General features: G+C 43.8%; 1 protein-coding gene across 1 annotated transcript in view; it reads left to right on the top strand.

The window, feature by feature from the left end:
- pcdh15a (protocadherin-related 15a) overlaps window positions 1-16,184 on the top strand; it is a 208,317-nt gene that overhangs the window by 183,842 nt on the left and 8,291 nt on the right. The window contains exons 35-39 of the mRNA XM_076974343.1: window positions 234-410; window positions 2,523-2,741; window positions 4,540-4,548; window positions 5,037-5,147; window positions 16,106-16,124. Of these exons, the coding sequence (XP_076830458.1) occupies window positions 234-410; window positions 2,523-2,741; window positions 4,540-4,548; window positions 5,037-5,147; window positions 16,106-16,124 (535 nt within the window). The remainder of the gene's footprint in view (window positions 1-233; window positions 411-2,522; window positions 2,742-4,539; window positions 4,549-5,036; window positions 5,148-16,105; window positions 16,125-16,184) is intronic.

The raw sequence follows: 16,184 nt of genomic DNA, 5'->3' as shown, positions 1-16,184 counted from the left end.
GTGTGTGTGTGTGTGTGTGTGTGTGTGTGTGTGTGTGTGTGTGTGTGTGTGTGCTCTTCCTCAATCTGTTGATCTTATTGTCTTGATCCATATTCCTGATGGCAGCAGTTCAAACAGAGTGACTGGGTTGTGCGTTGGCTAGCATAGATGGTATCAACATGAACACTGATTTTGACGTTTTCCACGTGTGTTGTGGTTTGGTTCTGGTTCATCTCTCGCTCTTCTCCTTGCAGGATTCTGGAGCGCTATGTCCAGGACCAGATTCCTGGTGCTAAAGTGATTGTGGAGTCTATCGGTCCCAGGAGGTACGGGGAAGGCTATTCATTAGAGGACTACAGCAAATCAGACCTACAGGTGTACGCCATAGACCCTCTGACCAACAGAGCTATCTCTCGTCAAGAGCTCTTCAAGTAAGCAGTCAAAATAACACTTCTAGAACCAGTCTGTCCATAGTGGACAGTAGGACATAAACAATATCAACTTTTTAAGAAATACACTGTGCAGGGAAACATTTGCCATCAGGTGGAGCTAGAGCATAGTTGCCAGTTTCGCGGTTTTCGTGCCAAATTGTGCTTTGTTTGAAAGTCCAGCCGCAGGTAAAAATTCTGGGGTCGCGGGGTGCGGTTTTTTGGGCTTCAGGCTTCTGAAGGGTCGGTTTTACACTGACTTTGTGTGGGATATTTTTGTAGGACTTGGCAACCCTGAGCTAGAGTGTGACTGGACTGTTAACTCTGGCTGTACTACACTGACATTGTGTTGTTGTTTGTAATGTCTCAAGCCATTTTTAATCTCATAGGATTAGTACATTAATGTAAATAGTTTAAGATACATGTTGAGTCCACAGTTTAAAAGAGATTGTAATGTTTCTCTTCTTGGAATGGTTTGACTGTTGTTTACAGAATAACAGTGATTATTATGCATTATTGATAGTTAACTGTATCTATTGTGGTTGAAGCTGGGTGATTTTGATAATTGCAGATTACTGCTTTAAGTGAAGAAAACGTTTTAAATGCAGGACACCGCATGTTTACTAATCATTTGATTTATTTACCAAAGAGATTAGATGATAAAATATTTGGTGCATTTTATACAGGAAATCTTTCAGATCTTTCATGATTTCAGCAGAGATATACAAAGAGCTCGTTCAAGAGTGACATTATTCTTCTACTGTGACATTCGAGGAACTCCTAACGGACAGACATGCTGTCTCTCTCACTCCCTCACTGATCTCACTCCCTCACTGATCTCACTCATTTACATTTACATTTATGGCATTTAGCAGACGCTCTTATCCAGAGCGACTTACAAAAGTGCTACGTAGTTGCTTGTCACTCTACGTCACTCCCTGACTGATCTCACTCCCTGACTAATCTCACTCTCTCACTGATCTCACTCTCTCACTGATCTCACTCCCTCACTGATCTCACCCTGTCACTGATCTCACTGATCTCACTCTCTCACTGATCTCACTCCCTCACTGATCTCACTGATCTCACTCTCTCACTGATCTCACTCTCTCACTGATCTCACTCCCTCACTGATCTCACTCTCTCACTGATCTCACTCTCTCACTGATCTCACTCCCTCACTGATCTCACTGATCTCACCCTGTCACTGATCTCACTCTCTCACTGATCTCACTCCCTCACTGATCTCACTCTCTCACTGATCTCACTCTCTCACTGATCTCACTCCCTCACTGATCTCACTGTCTCACTGATCTCACTCTCTCACTGATCTCACTCCCTCACTGATCTCACTCTCTCACTGATCTCACTCCCTCACTGATCTCACTCCGCATTGGGAGTGCCCGTCATTATGAGCATACACATGCTACACACTGTTAATAGGTACACATCACACGCTCTGTGAGTTGTGCAGCGTACCATAGTACAAGACACAGGCATAGAGGTCTTTCATCAGCAAAGGGTGTCCCAGCTCGTATATGTATGTATGTGTGTATATGCATACGTGCTTTAGTAACTATTGAATTAATGTCCATTCTGGGATATTTATTTTCGTTACCAACAGAGCGCAGATAATGAAACATAATGTCGAAGATCACAGACATCAAGGCCCATATGTAACAGATCCAGACAAGCACCAGCGTCCCACAGAAAAAAGCTATTTAAAAGAAAATGATGAAAACATTCTGCAGGCTGATATGTGGATCAATCAGTTATGAAGTGATGGAAGTTGCTGCTCCTTATTGTCCATGTGAAATAAAACCTGTAAATAATGGGGCATTCATGCATTGACTACACGTCCTTTAACACGTACATTATCCACTGTTCACTCATCTGTAACTTATTTAAGATGAACATTTAATTTTAAAATTCATACCAAATCGATCATCACGGTAGAGCTGCTTTGCTTGAATTGTAAATGTGTGAATTGTGCGACATCAGTCTGAAATGGTATTTTCTCACTATTTAGTTTTCTTTTTGTGGGTCAGAGTAGATTTGAATAGGCTTGAATCTCATTTTGTGCAGTAGCAGTAACGATTCCCGCGTGTTGGCCAGGTTTCTGGATGGGAAGATTCTGGACATTAATAAAGAGTTCCAGCCATATTTGGGTGAAGGAGGAAGGATTCTGGAGATCCGCTCGCCGGACATCGTGGCCACGGTGAAGAAGGCCGCACAGGCCGTGGGCTACACGGAGGGGGCGCTCCTGGCCCTCGCCATCATCATCATCCTCTGCTGCATCCCTGCTATCCTCATCGTCATGGTTACCTACAAGCAGTGAGTACCACCACGGACACCTGCGGAGGGGGGGGGGGGGGGGGGGGGGGGTGCAATCGGCGAGGCTGTCTGAGGTACTGAAGGAGGTAGAGGGAGAGAAAGTTAGGAGTGGTTGCCAGGTATTAAGCTGGGTCTTCCTCTGTAATTAGCCATGCCAGCAGGCTAATCCCCCCACCGGCCGTGTGTGTAAGCAGAGTAATTAAAGCCATTTGTGAGCAATCCCGCCACATTCGCTCTGCCCGTCACCCGGTTCTGTTACACCTCGACCAGTCCCAGAGAGGTCCAGCAAGTACCCCTGCCTCTCCAGTACTGCCTCCGTACCTCTCTGCAGTGGGGTGGACTTAGAAGGGGAGAGATAGAGAGAGCTGCTATCAGACTGAAAAAGCCCATCAATACATCTGCCAGCAATATCACTGCAGTACAGATACACAGTCACAACACAAACACACTAACACACACACACTCACACACACACACACACCTACCTTGATCTGAACGTCAGGCAGGAACTAACAGACATGTATAAATAGATTTGAACAGACAGAACAGGGCATCATAGAACAGATTCTGTTTCATTCTGTTCATGGTAATTAAGTGTAGCCTTATTTGTATACAGACATATTGCAGTTTTTTTGCATTCAGAGAATGGGAAGAAAAGGCTCTCTGAGAGGGGAGAGGGGGGAGAGAGAGAAGTAATGAGAAAAACGAGAACCGATCCTGTCCGGGGAAGTAGCCAAAAGTCGAATTCTAATGACAGCCGTGTCCTGCAAAAGCAGAATTATCACAGAGACTGAGTCGTTCGGATCATGCAGAGTGGAGATGTGGGTGGATAAGCCATTGACCAGGGGTACAAGTCTGTCAAAGAGCGCAAGGCCGATCGATTGCACATGCACAGTGATTGCACAAACAAAAGAGGAGCGTGCACGGCTGCTTTGGACATCTGCTGTATCAAGGTGTTAAGATATTTTGAGTGGAGCTTTTCATCTGATAACGTTGCTGCTGATTATGATGACTATGATGATGAAGATGCCAATTTCTACACATGTGCATGAAGATAGGATGGATAAGAAGAAAATGGAACATCTGTCTTAACGATACAACCTCATGTCTTTCCACTGTACCCAAATTCCTTCAGATGTTTGTCTGGGAAACGGCACCGTGTGACACCTGAGATCACTTGTCTTCTGGGTAATTGTTTTGCAGTTAAATAAATAATGCTGACAGGAGAGAGAAGGACTGTGTGACTTTCTAATAGTAAGTGTGAAACCGGGGATCAGCAGCAGAGAAGAGACACAGCCTGCACACAGGAAGGGAGGGGAGACACCTCCGAGCAGGAGGATGGGGAGTGATGGATAGAAAGAGAGAGGGAAGAGAGAGAGTGAGAGGGAAGGGAGGGAGGGAGGGAGAGCACTACTGAGAACCCATTTCTCTCTCAGCAGAGCAGTTGGGAGTGATGGGTGATAAGTGTACGTTATTCACCTTCCTGGGGGCTGTGAGCAGTGGGACACACACACACACACACACACACACACACACACACACACACTCGTTCCACCACCTGCAGCCGCTGATTCATCTCCAGCCACATGAAACAGGGCCACATTATTATTAAAGCCCAGCAGCTCTGAAGGGCCACAGAGAAGCATGCGATGTCCTCCTGTTTAATTTAGTCTTCGTGTCATGTTTTGATAAGAAAATACTGCTGGGCTAATTATCTAACAATACCACTTATCCCTTTTCATTTTTCTCTCCTTTTCTCTCTTACTCCATTGTGGCTGTGTGCGGACCCCTTCATCAGATTCAAAGAGTAAGTGCTATTCATCCATTTCATTAATTATTCTCTGAAAACTCCCACATCCTCATTATTCAACTTGGCCCTCTAAATGAGAACACACAAATCAAAAGGTTGAACAGCAGTGATGAATAAAGGAGATTCGCACCCCGACTATCTGTTCCGATGCAGTTATAGATCCTTTTGAAAAAAAAGAACAGAAACGGCTTGCTCTCAGATTTCATCACAGTCATAAAGTACAAAAGAATTGGGCTCACTTCCTCCTAATCAACCCACCGCAGCCTGAGACCCGAGCTCGGCTCTCTGAGGTTCTGAATAAGAGGCAGAAATCTCCACAATAAGCCATGCAGATGTACGGCAGTGACCTACAAGAGTTTTATTTGATTTTGTCTTTGGCTGGTAGGCTCATGTTCGTATATCATAAAGCAAGCACGAGACTGAGTTTGTGTTATGCCTGTGGGCGACCCGTTACAAGTCATAAAGGTTATTACCATGATTTGCAGGAGACAGGCGGAGTGTGCCAAAACTGCCCGCATCCAGAAGGCACTTCCTGTGGGCAAGTCACCTGCTGTGGCTCCAGCCAATCTCTACGAGGAGCTGGGAGATAGCAAAACGTGAGTCGTTATTCTTACCTGAACCTTTAGAGGTGTGTGTGTGTGTGTGTGTGTGTGTGTGTGTGTGTGTGTGTGTGTGTGTGTGTGTGTGTGTGTGTGTGTGTGTGTGTGTGTGTGTGTGTGCGCGCGAGGGTGCGCACGAGGGTGCATAAGATGTGTGTAGGTGTGTGTGTTGAGTGTATTGAGTGTACTTGATATTCATGTGGACTCTAGCATGTTTTTGTGAAACTGTGTGGTTGATATCACTTTTGTATCAGTGCCATCTTGGTGTAGTGTGTGCTATAGTATGTCCATGTAAAGGTCATCTTAAAGTCAGGACTGAATTTCCTCAGCGTGCTTCAGAGCATCCCGCTACAAACATATATTTTGTTCCACTCCATGGTAGACCACCGCTTCTTGTAACATCAAACTGTACTGGCTTAGTATCAATATCAAGAGCTTTGCCATTGTTATGATTACTGCTTTGATTCTCCAACCCTGTACTGCATTTAGTTGTCATTATTAATAGAATCATCCCTGTGCCTGTTTGAGCATGCTGATTGGCCTAACTGAAAAATAACCGGAGAAACGCCCACCAATGGGAGCTTGAATAATACAAAACAAGCTAGTAGTGACCTTATCTGTCATTTAGAAGAGAAATGAGGTTTTCTCTTATAAAAGACTTTTATGGCTCTCTCAGCACTTCAGGGTGCTGTAGGGAAGTTAGACTGGGCTAAATTAGTTTTGCTTTTGTCCATTTTATGGCCAGTGTGTCTGCAGTGCTGTGATCACTGGACACATACAGCCATTAGTGCGGCAAGAGCCGATTGCCAAGTTAAAGACCCACTTAAATGTGTAATGAAATGTTGTTTGTTAAGACTTCAGCAGAGACGTAACTGCCTCTCCCTCAGGTAAACAGTGTTGATTTAATGTAATGAGAAAAAATGCAGCTGCTAACTCAAAAAGACGAAGCCATAGGATTTTTCTTTAATAATCTATTTGGTCAAGGAAAACAGCTAAAGCAAATTCCCTTAGCTGCAGACGAATAACAAAGAGTTCAAATGAGCATCAAATGTGCGTGGGTGACCGCGTGTGCGTATGTATGTGAGTGCGTATGTGGGACCGTGTGTGTTCGTGACGTGCCCAAACGCAAAATGAGCACCCAACAACATTTGCAATGGATACAGAGTGGCGTTGGGTTCCTTTGAGGTTTTTAATCATTTAATTTCTTCTGGGATGAGCCATTAAATAGCTGTTACTTTAAGGTGTCATGGTTTGATGCTGTTCACTGTTGCACATTTGCTGTGCATATTAACACTCATGCTGTTATATATAGTTTACATCTATGCTCACATATATCTCTGCCAGTGCCTGTGTGTGCCGCTCTACATCATGGCAGAAAAGTAATGCAGCCTGTGTGAATGATTCCTCTGAGAGGACCCGCTGGGGATGACATTTGGCATATTTCACTGAAACAAAGTAATTAACAGAAAATGTGTTTAATCAAATTTAGTATCCACAGTAACTTAATTGGGGTTTCTTTGGGATTTCAAGAGCTATTAGTATTCATAATAGCAAAATAGTGTTCAGCTCAGCTGAACTACTAAGGGAACCATAAATACCACATATACAACCATAAATACCACATATATATTTTGTTTGTTTTGAGAAAAGACTCGGTCAACAGAAGTGAAGGATTCTGGGACGGTGTATAATTCCCCTTAAGTGCTTTCCAGCTTTATTCCCTGTAACCCTCCATAACACTTTATGCACATATTTCAGGTTTTCTTTGCTGCACCATTCCTCCTTATTGTCACAGACCACCCCATCCAGCCACTGCTGCTGTCAGTGACACCATACACACCCTGCCCCAGTCTGGGACTAACACTGCCCACGTCTCCAGCCTGCACCACCTCTCATCACCCAGGGCTCATTCTACCAGAAGGATGTCCGTAGCAGCCCCGCCCCGGTACAGAGAACCACATGCCTGCTTCTGGGATCTGGTTTTGTTATTCGTTCACCCCTCTTCTACAAAGGGCTCAAGGAGTCATTTTTTCATTTGGTCCCTTCCATCTCAAAATCAAGGGGTTAGGATTTACAATGCACTAAGGTGCACTAAGGTGCTGGGATGAGGAGGGGGTGTTGGTCTTAAGGACATCAGGGAGGAACTTGATGTTCATATGGAGGTGCAGAGTGGCAGTGATACAAGGTTATCAGTCAGGGAACAGACCAAGCAGTTTGAGCAGACAGCGTGAGCTGAGAAGAATCCCAGAGATTCTTGTACCCCCATGGATATGGATAATGCCCTCACCACCATCAGCTCCCTTCATAGCCCACTGAACCTAAGAGAACACTTTGTAAAAATGAAAAAACAAGGCGGTACTCTGGAGAAAGCTCAATCTCCAAATCTTTGGAGGTTAGAATAAGAAACTCTTAGCAGATGAGCAGAAAATGAGCAGAGAACACAAGTGGGTTTGTCGAGGAAGGAGACTGGCAAACAAGTTTGTAATTTGTGGCGTTAGTAATGTGTGGCGTTAGTAATGTGTGACGTTAGGAATGTGTGGCGTTAGGAATGTGTGGCATTAAGAAGGTGTGGCGTTAAGAAGGTGTGGCGTTAGTAATGGGTGGCGTGGAAGGTGTGGCGTTAGTAATGTGTGGCGTTAAGAAGGTGTGGCGTTAAGAAGGTGTGGCGTTAGTAATGTGTGGTGTTAGTAATGTGTGGCATTAGTAATGTGTGGCATTAGTAATGTGTGGCGTTAGTAATGTGTGGCGTTAGGAATGTGTGGCGTTAGTAATGTGTGGCGTTAAGAAGGTGTGGGGTTAGTAATGTGTGGCATTAGTAATGTGTGGCGTGGAAGGTGTGGCGTTAGTAATGTGTGGCGTTAGTAATGTGTGGCGTTAGTAATGTGTAGCGTTAGTAATTTGTGGCGTTAGTAATGTGTGGTGTTAGTAATGGTGTTCATGAGCGAGCAGGAGGTTCAGTTCAATTTCAGCATCTCCATCTCTGCCCTGTGATGTCCTGATAGACATCATATTCAACTGTCCCAATCTGTCCAGTGTGCTGTCCCAGTCTGTTTAGTGTGCTGTCCCAGTCTGTTTAGTGTGCTGTCCCAGTCTTTCCAGTGTGCTGTCCCAGGCTGTTTAGTGTGCTGTCCCAGTCTGTCCAGTGTGCTGTCCCAGTCTGTCCAGTGTGCTGTCCCAGTCTGTGCAGTGTGCTGTCCCAGTCTGTCCAGTGTGCTGTCCCAGTCTGTGCAGTGTGCTGTCCCAGTCTGTCCAGTGTGCTGTCCCAGTCTGTTTAATGTGCTGTCCCAGTCTGTCCAGTGTGCTGTCCCAGGCTGTTTAGTGTGCTGTCCCAGTCTGTCCAGTGTGCTGTCCCAGTCTGTTTAGTGTGCTGTCCCAGTCTGTCCAGTGTGCTGTCCCAGTCTGTTTAGTGTGCTGTCCCAGTCTGTGCAGTGTGCTGTCCCAGTCTGTCCAGTGTGCTGTCCCAGTCTGTCCAGTGTGCTGTCCCAGTCTGTTTAATGTGCTGTCCCAGTCCGTCCAGTGTGCTGTCCCAGTCTGTGCAGTGTGCTGTCCCAGTCTGTCCAGTGTGCTGTCCCAGTCTGTCCAGTGTGCTGTCCCAGTCTGTTTAATGTGCTGTCCCAGTCCGTCCAGTGTGCTGTCCCAGTCCGTCCAGTGTGCTGTCCCAGTCCATCCAGTGTGCTGTCCCATTCCTCCACCAGCTCCTGTTTCTCATCCTCCCCTTTTTCCTTATGCCCTGGTATCACTCTCTTTTATCTACATTACTCCTTCCTCCAAACTTTGTCTCCAGTCCATTTTTGCCAAGCCAGGATGAGGAAAAAACAGACCCCATTGCCACTTGCAGTACGCCTCCTATCTGAAGGACAGGAGGAAACCTGACGTGATTCTGAAGTGCTCGTCTCATGGAACTCGCATCGACCGATCTGGAAGCAGTTCCTGTAACCACCCAGACAGGGATCATAAGATGAGGACAGAGAGCCCCCAAAGTGGGTTATTAACAAAGCCGGTGTCTGACTGAAGGAATTAAACAAAAGCCAAGCAGACTCTTCAGTAGAGAATTCAGACTCTGGTAACTCCAACCTATATTCACAGATGATGTCCTCTGACTCATCTTTGTATTTGCTTTTCTATCTAGCACTCATGGTTATCTGTTCAGTTCTGTAGATGCTAAGGATATAATACATTATGAGATAGATAGACAGATAGATAAATACTTTATTGATCCCAGAGGGAAATTCTTGGGATTCTTGAAATTGAAATTGAACAGAACCCTTAGCTGCTCTGAGGAAATAATAAGTGTTTACAGTATAGTTACTTTGAAAACAACAAGTTTGATAAAGATATTTGTGTGATGCATTTTGTGTTGAAGCAAGAAAAAACATTAATGGTCAAAATGATTAGCCTTCTGGCAATTAATAGTCAATAGTGTAACCTTTCTGATTCACAAGTGACAGCAAACTTTCCTAAGCGGCTGGCACATGTCTGTTGAGGGACCTTAGGCTATTCCTACATGGCAGATTGTGCCAGCTTAGCCAGATTACATGGATTTCAAGCATGGACTTTAACCTTGAGATCCTGCCATAGATTACTAATAGGATTGAGATCTGGGGCCTCGTTTATAAAACTGTATGGATTCATGAGTGAAAGTGTGTCCCAAAAATCTAATTTACAAGCACATCTAAAAGCTGTTTCTTCTTCTTTCTTCTACTTTATAAATCACAATCTTCTTCAAAATGTCCGCAAGTGAATGAGCTTCACGTTACACCTCCTTACCACCCACACTTATCCATAAATGGACCATGCAGATTACCTTATGCATATTTAAATGGGGTGTGTTCTATTCGTCGCTTAAAGGGATTCTGGTCGCATCACAGATTACCGTTATAGAATGAAATTGCTTTCGATTGATGAATTCAGCTTCATTCTGACTCGATGCTCTTATAGCAGTACGAGTTCAGTCAATCGCTCCCATCACATTTGGGAAACTGGCTATTGCTGCAAATTGTGCTTTGATGTTGACGTGTAAGGAAAACCACGTAAGGAGATCTGATGTACCGACGTGTCAGTTTTATTATGCTTCACAATACGGCTGGCGTAATGCAGTTGAAGCATGGCTGGGGTATCCTTGACCTATCAGCCAATTCCCTTCGAGAGCTACAGGTGGGCAGGAATCCAAGAGTCTTCAATGCCCGTAAATGGATTGGTATTGCACGATTTCATAATGTTGGTCTCTCTAAATCTGGGTTCAACTCGGCACACAGCTGCAAGAGAATGACACTTTGAACCAGCTCATTAACTATTGATCATCAATGGCAAGAAAATCTGATCTGAGAAAACTTGTCTAGGTCTTCAATTAATGCCAAAAAGCCATTATAGTAGACAATGCATCATCCTCTCTTGTTTATTTATGTATATGTGAGTGTGTTTGCAATTAGTTTACTGCTGTTTAGGCTTATAGCAATCAACAACTATTACCAGCCTATGTCTTTAGAGGTGGAGGTCAAGAACATTCAACAACGCAAGGTAGTTTGGAGCAACGAGTGTCAATACATAAAAAATAGGCTAATTAACTGGTATATCCAAATAAATTAATTAACAAACAAAAAAATTTGGTATGTATGATTTTCTTTAATATTGGCCTATTATGATTGTGCGTTTAGCTGCAAATCTCTATTTTACCACAGGGTCACCAATTCCTGCTTTCTCCCAAACACTTTATGGCTGTACACATGGGTTAGTTACTGTAAATGTAACCCCGTTTTTCCAGAAAGCATTTCTTTATTGGTTTGTGGCCGAGTTGCTGCATGTGCACATTTCTACCTTTGAGAGGACCATTCCAGGACATTGATTATGGTATCTTTCAAAATGTTTTGGACCAATCTGGATATATGTGCTACTGGTCATTGCTTTATCATGATTAACTGTGGAATTTTATGGTTGAAGGCCTCTTCCTTACTTTACTAAACAAAAGCTTTATTGATGTACTTGAACAGCTCCATGTTAGTTTCATCATACGAAAGGACAGACTTGGCAGCCATGGGCAAATTACAGTCGTACTTTGATGTGCCACTGTGTGAGCAACGGTTTTCCTTGGGCAATGACCTCAAAGTCCACCATGGTGAAGAGCCTTTACAACAGTCTTCTTTGAAACTTTTAAGTCCAAAATAGGTGATGTTCATATTCTCAGAGATTCAGGGGTCCTTGTGCACGTATCAGACTATTTCCGTCTTCAGTGTCTTGTACTTGTGGCCACACGCAGGTTTGCTTCTGACAAAGTCGTAATAAAGTTACAAAGTTGTAACATACAGCAAACATATAGATGTGCTACACACTGTAAAATGTTTGGGAATGGCAGCACACCTCCCCCCCTTGAGATGGACATCCGGGACTTTCTTCCTGAGGCCGATACTTTTTTTCTTGCTTTTTGGCATGATGAAATTAGAATGTAAGAGTGCTGCTTCTCAGTCTGCCCTTTAAGTTCCCCTAGTGCTCTTCATTGGAGGACATTTAATAGAGTCCAGTGTTGATTGATTGTGCCAATCAACAAGTCCGATGGGGTTCAGGTGTGGTTTGAAAGCTAATCATTTCAATATGCTACTTCTTCTTGAAGAATTTACATGAGGCCAATCATTTTGACCAGTCCAATTTTCAATACATTTGTTATACGGTAATCTTTTTAAAAAGTCCAAGGATGGAACTTTTCAATTATGAATGATTTACTCTGAAGTTTTATGTATTAACTCTCGACAGAATTTTAGGACAATATTCCATATCTCATTGACTTTGTATTTTTATGTATAGTGACTAAGACACTGTGACTTTGAAATGTTTCATTCCTAAAACAAGACAGTAATTCAGAAATGTCTTTTCAGATTTATAAAAATTCTTCACATTGTTAAACAGGGATGATTATGAGGATTAGTGATCATCAGAAAGGTGCGTTATTATACCATTATGTTAAATACACAGCGTGCTCTGTTCTGCACTCCTTGTCCTGCTGCAGGCCGCAGAATCTCACGTGTCACGCCTCACGTCTCATGCCTCTCGTCTCACGTGCTGCCTCTCAGCTGTTTTTTGAGAGCAGACAAAAGCGGCGGCGTGAGCCTTCGTCCACCATGCACTTATTCATCTTCTTCACCGTAATCTTCGTCAGCCTCCGCTGTGCACTTTTCCCTCAGCGGTGCTGTTGGTGCACTCAATAACCCCCTGTAAAGAGCCGTCAGCGCCGTCAGACCGCCCGAGGTCGCCCTGCGTCTGTACAGTTGTGCGGATGTTTTTGGCCTTTAGAAAATCAAAAGAGTCAAGAAGTGCACTGGGCCAAACAATGGAGATAACAGGCAGTGGGCCGGGAGACAGGGAAAGTGCGCCCTGCCACCAGCCGGCTGCCTTCAGCTCCGGCAAGAGCACAATCAATCTCTCCGAGTGGCTGTGGATGAAAAGCTCTCTGTGTACACATAAAGCAGCCCCCCCCCCAACACCCCCTCCTTCTCATGAGCCTGATGACACCTATTCAGGCCACATTATTAAATCTCGAGTCCAAATGATTTATTTTCGGATGTTTTCTGCGGCGCTCGTGTCTGAGTTGATGTGGAAGCAGATATTTTGCAGGCTGCAAGATAATTTGAGTTTATTTAATAGTCTTGTCCTCATAATCTTATGCTAAATGTATTCTTTGCATTGTTCGCAATTTCATGCTGAGCCTTATATGGAAGGAAAAGGGCTTACAGTTTGACACACGTGATATCAGTGGGTGATGCACGTTTCACGACGGTGCACGTTAGTGATGTGTCTGTCGAGGTTCACACTTTAACATGATACAATGCAGTGAAGTACAAAAAGCCAAAGTAGTGCTTACCAACTGTGAATAGGATTAGTGGGGAATTACAGTTATGTATTCCTGACTTTCCTACTTCCATGACAGTAGGCAGATGTGAAACCCGCTAACGCATTAACCTTATTTGCAAGTTTCAGTTAAGTATTTTAACTGAGAAAAGTTATATGTGTTTAGTGAGGCACTGAGAAAGGGTATGTGTGATTAGTGAGGCACAGAGAAAGGGTATGTGTGATTAGCAGTGTTGTGAATAACGGCGTTAGGTAACAGCCTCATTTTGTCAGTAACGGGATAATGTAATTAATTACTTTTCCTGTCATTACAATGCGGTTGACATTACTGGTCATTAAAAGCGGTGCGTTACTATATATTGATATACTAACAGTAATGCGAGCGGACCACTGCCCAGACTAGTGAGGAATAACAGATCTCGATAGGTCACAGTTCTCGGTGCAACACCTGTTTAACTTAACAAGTCAATAAGCGATTGGCTAAGGCAGCGTTATGGTAGCCAATCAGAGCCAGTGTTTTTACCCGCGCGCCGAAGCACACCAGTGACACGACACAAACGGAGAAGAGGCAGAAATGGCGAGTCAGGAGCAAGCCGAAGAAAAATTTGCATTTTCAAGGTGGCGATATAAACATTATTTAAGAAAATACTTGAAGTTCCTGAATGTCTACCAGACTGGGTTACTTTCCCTGGTAACGAGTTACTTTTATTATAGAGTAATTCAGTTACTAATTCAGTTACTTTTTTGAACAAGTAGTGAGTAACTATAACTAATTACTTTTTTAATGTAACGTTCCCAACATTGGTGATTAGTGAGGCACAGAGGAAGGGTATGTGTGATTAGGTAGGCACTGAGGAAGGTTATGTGTGATTAGTGAGTTACTGAGAAAGGGTATGAGTGATTAGTGAGTTACTGAGAAAGGGTACGTGTGATTAGTGAGACACTGAGGAAGGGTATGTGTGATTAGTGAGGCACTGAGGAAGGTTATGTGTGATTAGTGAGGCACTGAGGAAGGTTATGTGTGATTAGTGAGGCACTGAGGAAGGTTATGTGTGATTAGTGAGTTACTGAGAAAGGGTACGTGTGATTAGTGAGGCACTGAGGAAGGTTATGTTTGATTAGTGAGGCACTGAGAAAGGGTATGAGTGATTAGTGAGTTACTGAGAAAGGGTATGTGTGATTAGTGAGGCACTGAGGAAGGTTATGTTTGATTAGTGAGGCACTGAGAAAGGGTATGTGTGATTAGTGAGGCACTGAGAAAGGGTATGTGTGATTAGTTAGGCACTGAGGAAGGTTATGTGTGATTAGTGAGGCACTGAGGAAGGTTATGTGTGATTAGTGAGGCACTGAGGAAGGGTATGTGTGATTAGTGAGACACTGAGGAAGGGTATGTGTGATTAGTGAGGCACTGAGGAAGCGTATGTGTGATTAGTGAGACACTGAGGAAGGGTATGTGTGATTAGTGAGACACAGAGGAAGGTTATGTGTGATTAGTGAGACACCGAGGAAGGTTATGTGTGATTAGTGAGGCACTGAGGAAGGTTATGTGTGATTAGTGAGGCACTGAGGAAGGGTATGTGTGATTAGTGAGGCACTGAGAAAGGGTATGTGTGATTTGTGAGGCACTGAGGAAGGTTATGTGTGAATAGTGAGGCACTGAGAAAGGGTATGTGTGATTACTGAGGCACTGAGAAAGGGTATGTGTGATTAGTGAGGCACTGAGAAAGGGTATGTGTGATTAGTGAGGCACTGAGAAAGGGTATGTGTGATTAGTGAGGCACTGAGGAAGGTTATGTGTGATTAGTGAGGCACTGAGGAAGGTTATGTGTGATTAGTGAGGCACTGAGGAAGGTTATGTGTGATTAGTGAAGGGTACTCAAGTGTATTCCCGATGGGCTCCACTCAGCAGGGACTAGAATGTCTTCATGCATTAGGAACAGTAATAATTAGTCCACTGCTCACTCCAGCTCCTTTTCATTCGTCCCTCCCCTAACCATGTGGTTTTAGCATTTTATCTCTTCTTTTAGATTTTGCATAGTTCACAGAGAATGAGAGAGCAAGCCCTTTACACTTTTTTTAACATCATGTAATGTTGATTAAAAGATACTACAGGCAGTCCAGATTTGGATGAATATGTTCGCCGTACTCTTGAGAATAATGAAATGCCAGGGGACGAACTTGAGACAAAAGGACCAATTTACTCCAGATACTCTATACGTGTGTGGAGCAAGCAAAAACATTTCTGGCAACATCAGCAGTTTCTCCTGTTGGGACTACGAGGATATCTTCATTATCAGTCCTGCTGCAATGTTTCAGTGGTATATTTACATTGTTGTTTTGATTTCTTGGCATAAAGTGACAATTATGAAAATGTCTTCCTCGGGACATATATAGATCTTGGAGGAAAGTTATCTCTATGAGGAACAAACCAAAGCAGTAGAGTTGTGCTCTGCTGAAGAGCTGTTTGTGTTTGCTTCTGACCCGAGCAGTGATGGGTCTGAATCTCAAGGCAGGCAGGCAGGAGGCCGGTAGCTTTCAGCACTTACGTATATCCCAACAGCTCTATTCTCATTCTAACACCCACAGCCGCTCATGCACATTAGCGAACCATTAGTCATCTACCTCACATCTAGCAGAGAGGTCTACTTGTCAAATATAGGGCAGTGTGTGTGTGTGTGTGTGTGTGTGTGTGTGTGTGTGTGTGTGTGTGTCTACTTGTCAAATATAGGGCTGTGTGTGTGTGTGTGTGTGTGTGTGTGTGTGTGTGTGTGTGTACAGGCTTGCCTGTTTGTATAAATAAGTTGTTTCAAATAATGGAAAAGCGTCCCCTAAGCTGTGTGTCAGTGGTAAAGTGTTTGTGTCAGCACTTCTAGGTCCATTTTAGGCCTGTTCCCTCTAACATTGTTTCCAATGCCACTTCACCAACTTTATTTCCACAGACTGTTCTTTTCTTGACAATGTAATAATACTTATTAAAGATGAAAAATCCTGTGGCTGAACAAGCCCACACTTTAACCGCACTGTAAGTAATGAAAACAATAGAGCCGAGTGACTGGACATTATCATGAATCCTTATTTCAGGGTTTTCTGTTTGTTGTTTATTTCCACATGGCTGGCAGGCGTGGACGAGGCAGAGAGGTATGTCCGTCTTTCACCCGTCTGTTACTGCTGTGTGAAATGTTTATTTATTATGGCGCT

Source organism: Brachyhypopomus gauderio, chromosome 15 (genome assembly GCF_052324685.1).
Source record: "Brachyhypopomus gauderio isolate BG-103 chromosome 15, BGAUD_0.2, whole genome shotgun sequence".
In the NCBI taxonomy this organism is placed as follows: Eukaryota; Metazoa; Chordata; class Actinopteri; order Gymnotiformes; family Hypopomidae; genus Brachyhypopomus; species Brachyhypopomus gauderio.
This window is presented reverse-complemented; position numbering and strand designations above follow the sequence as displayed.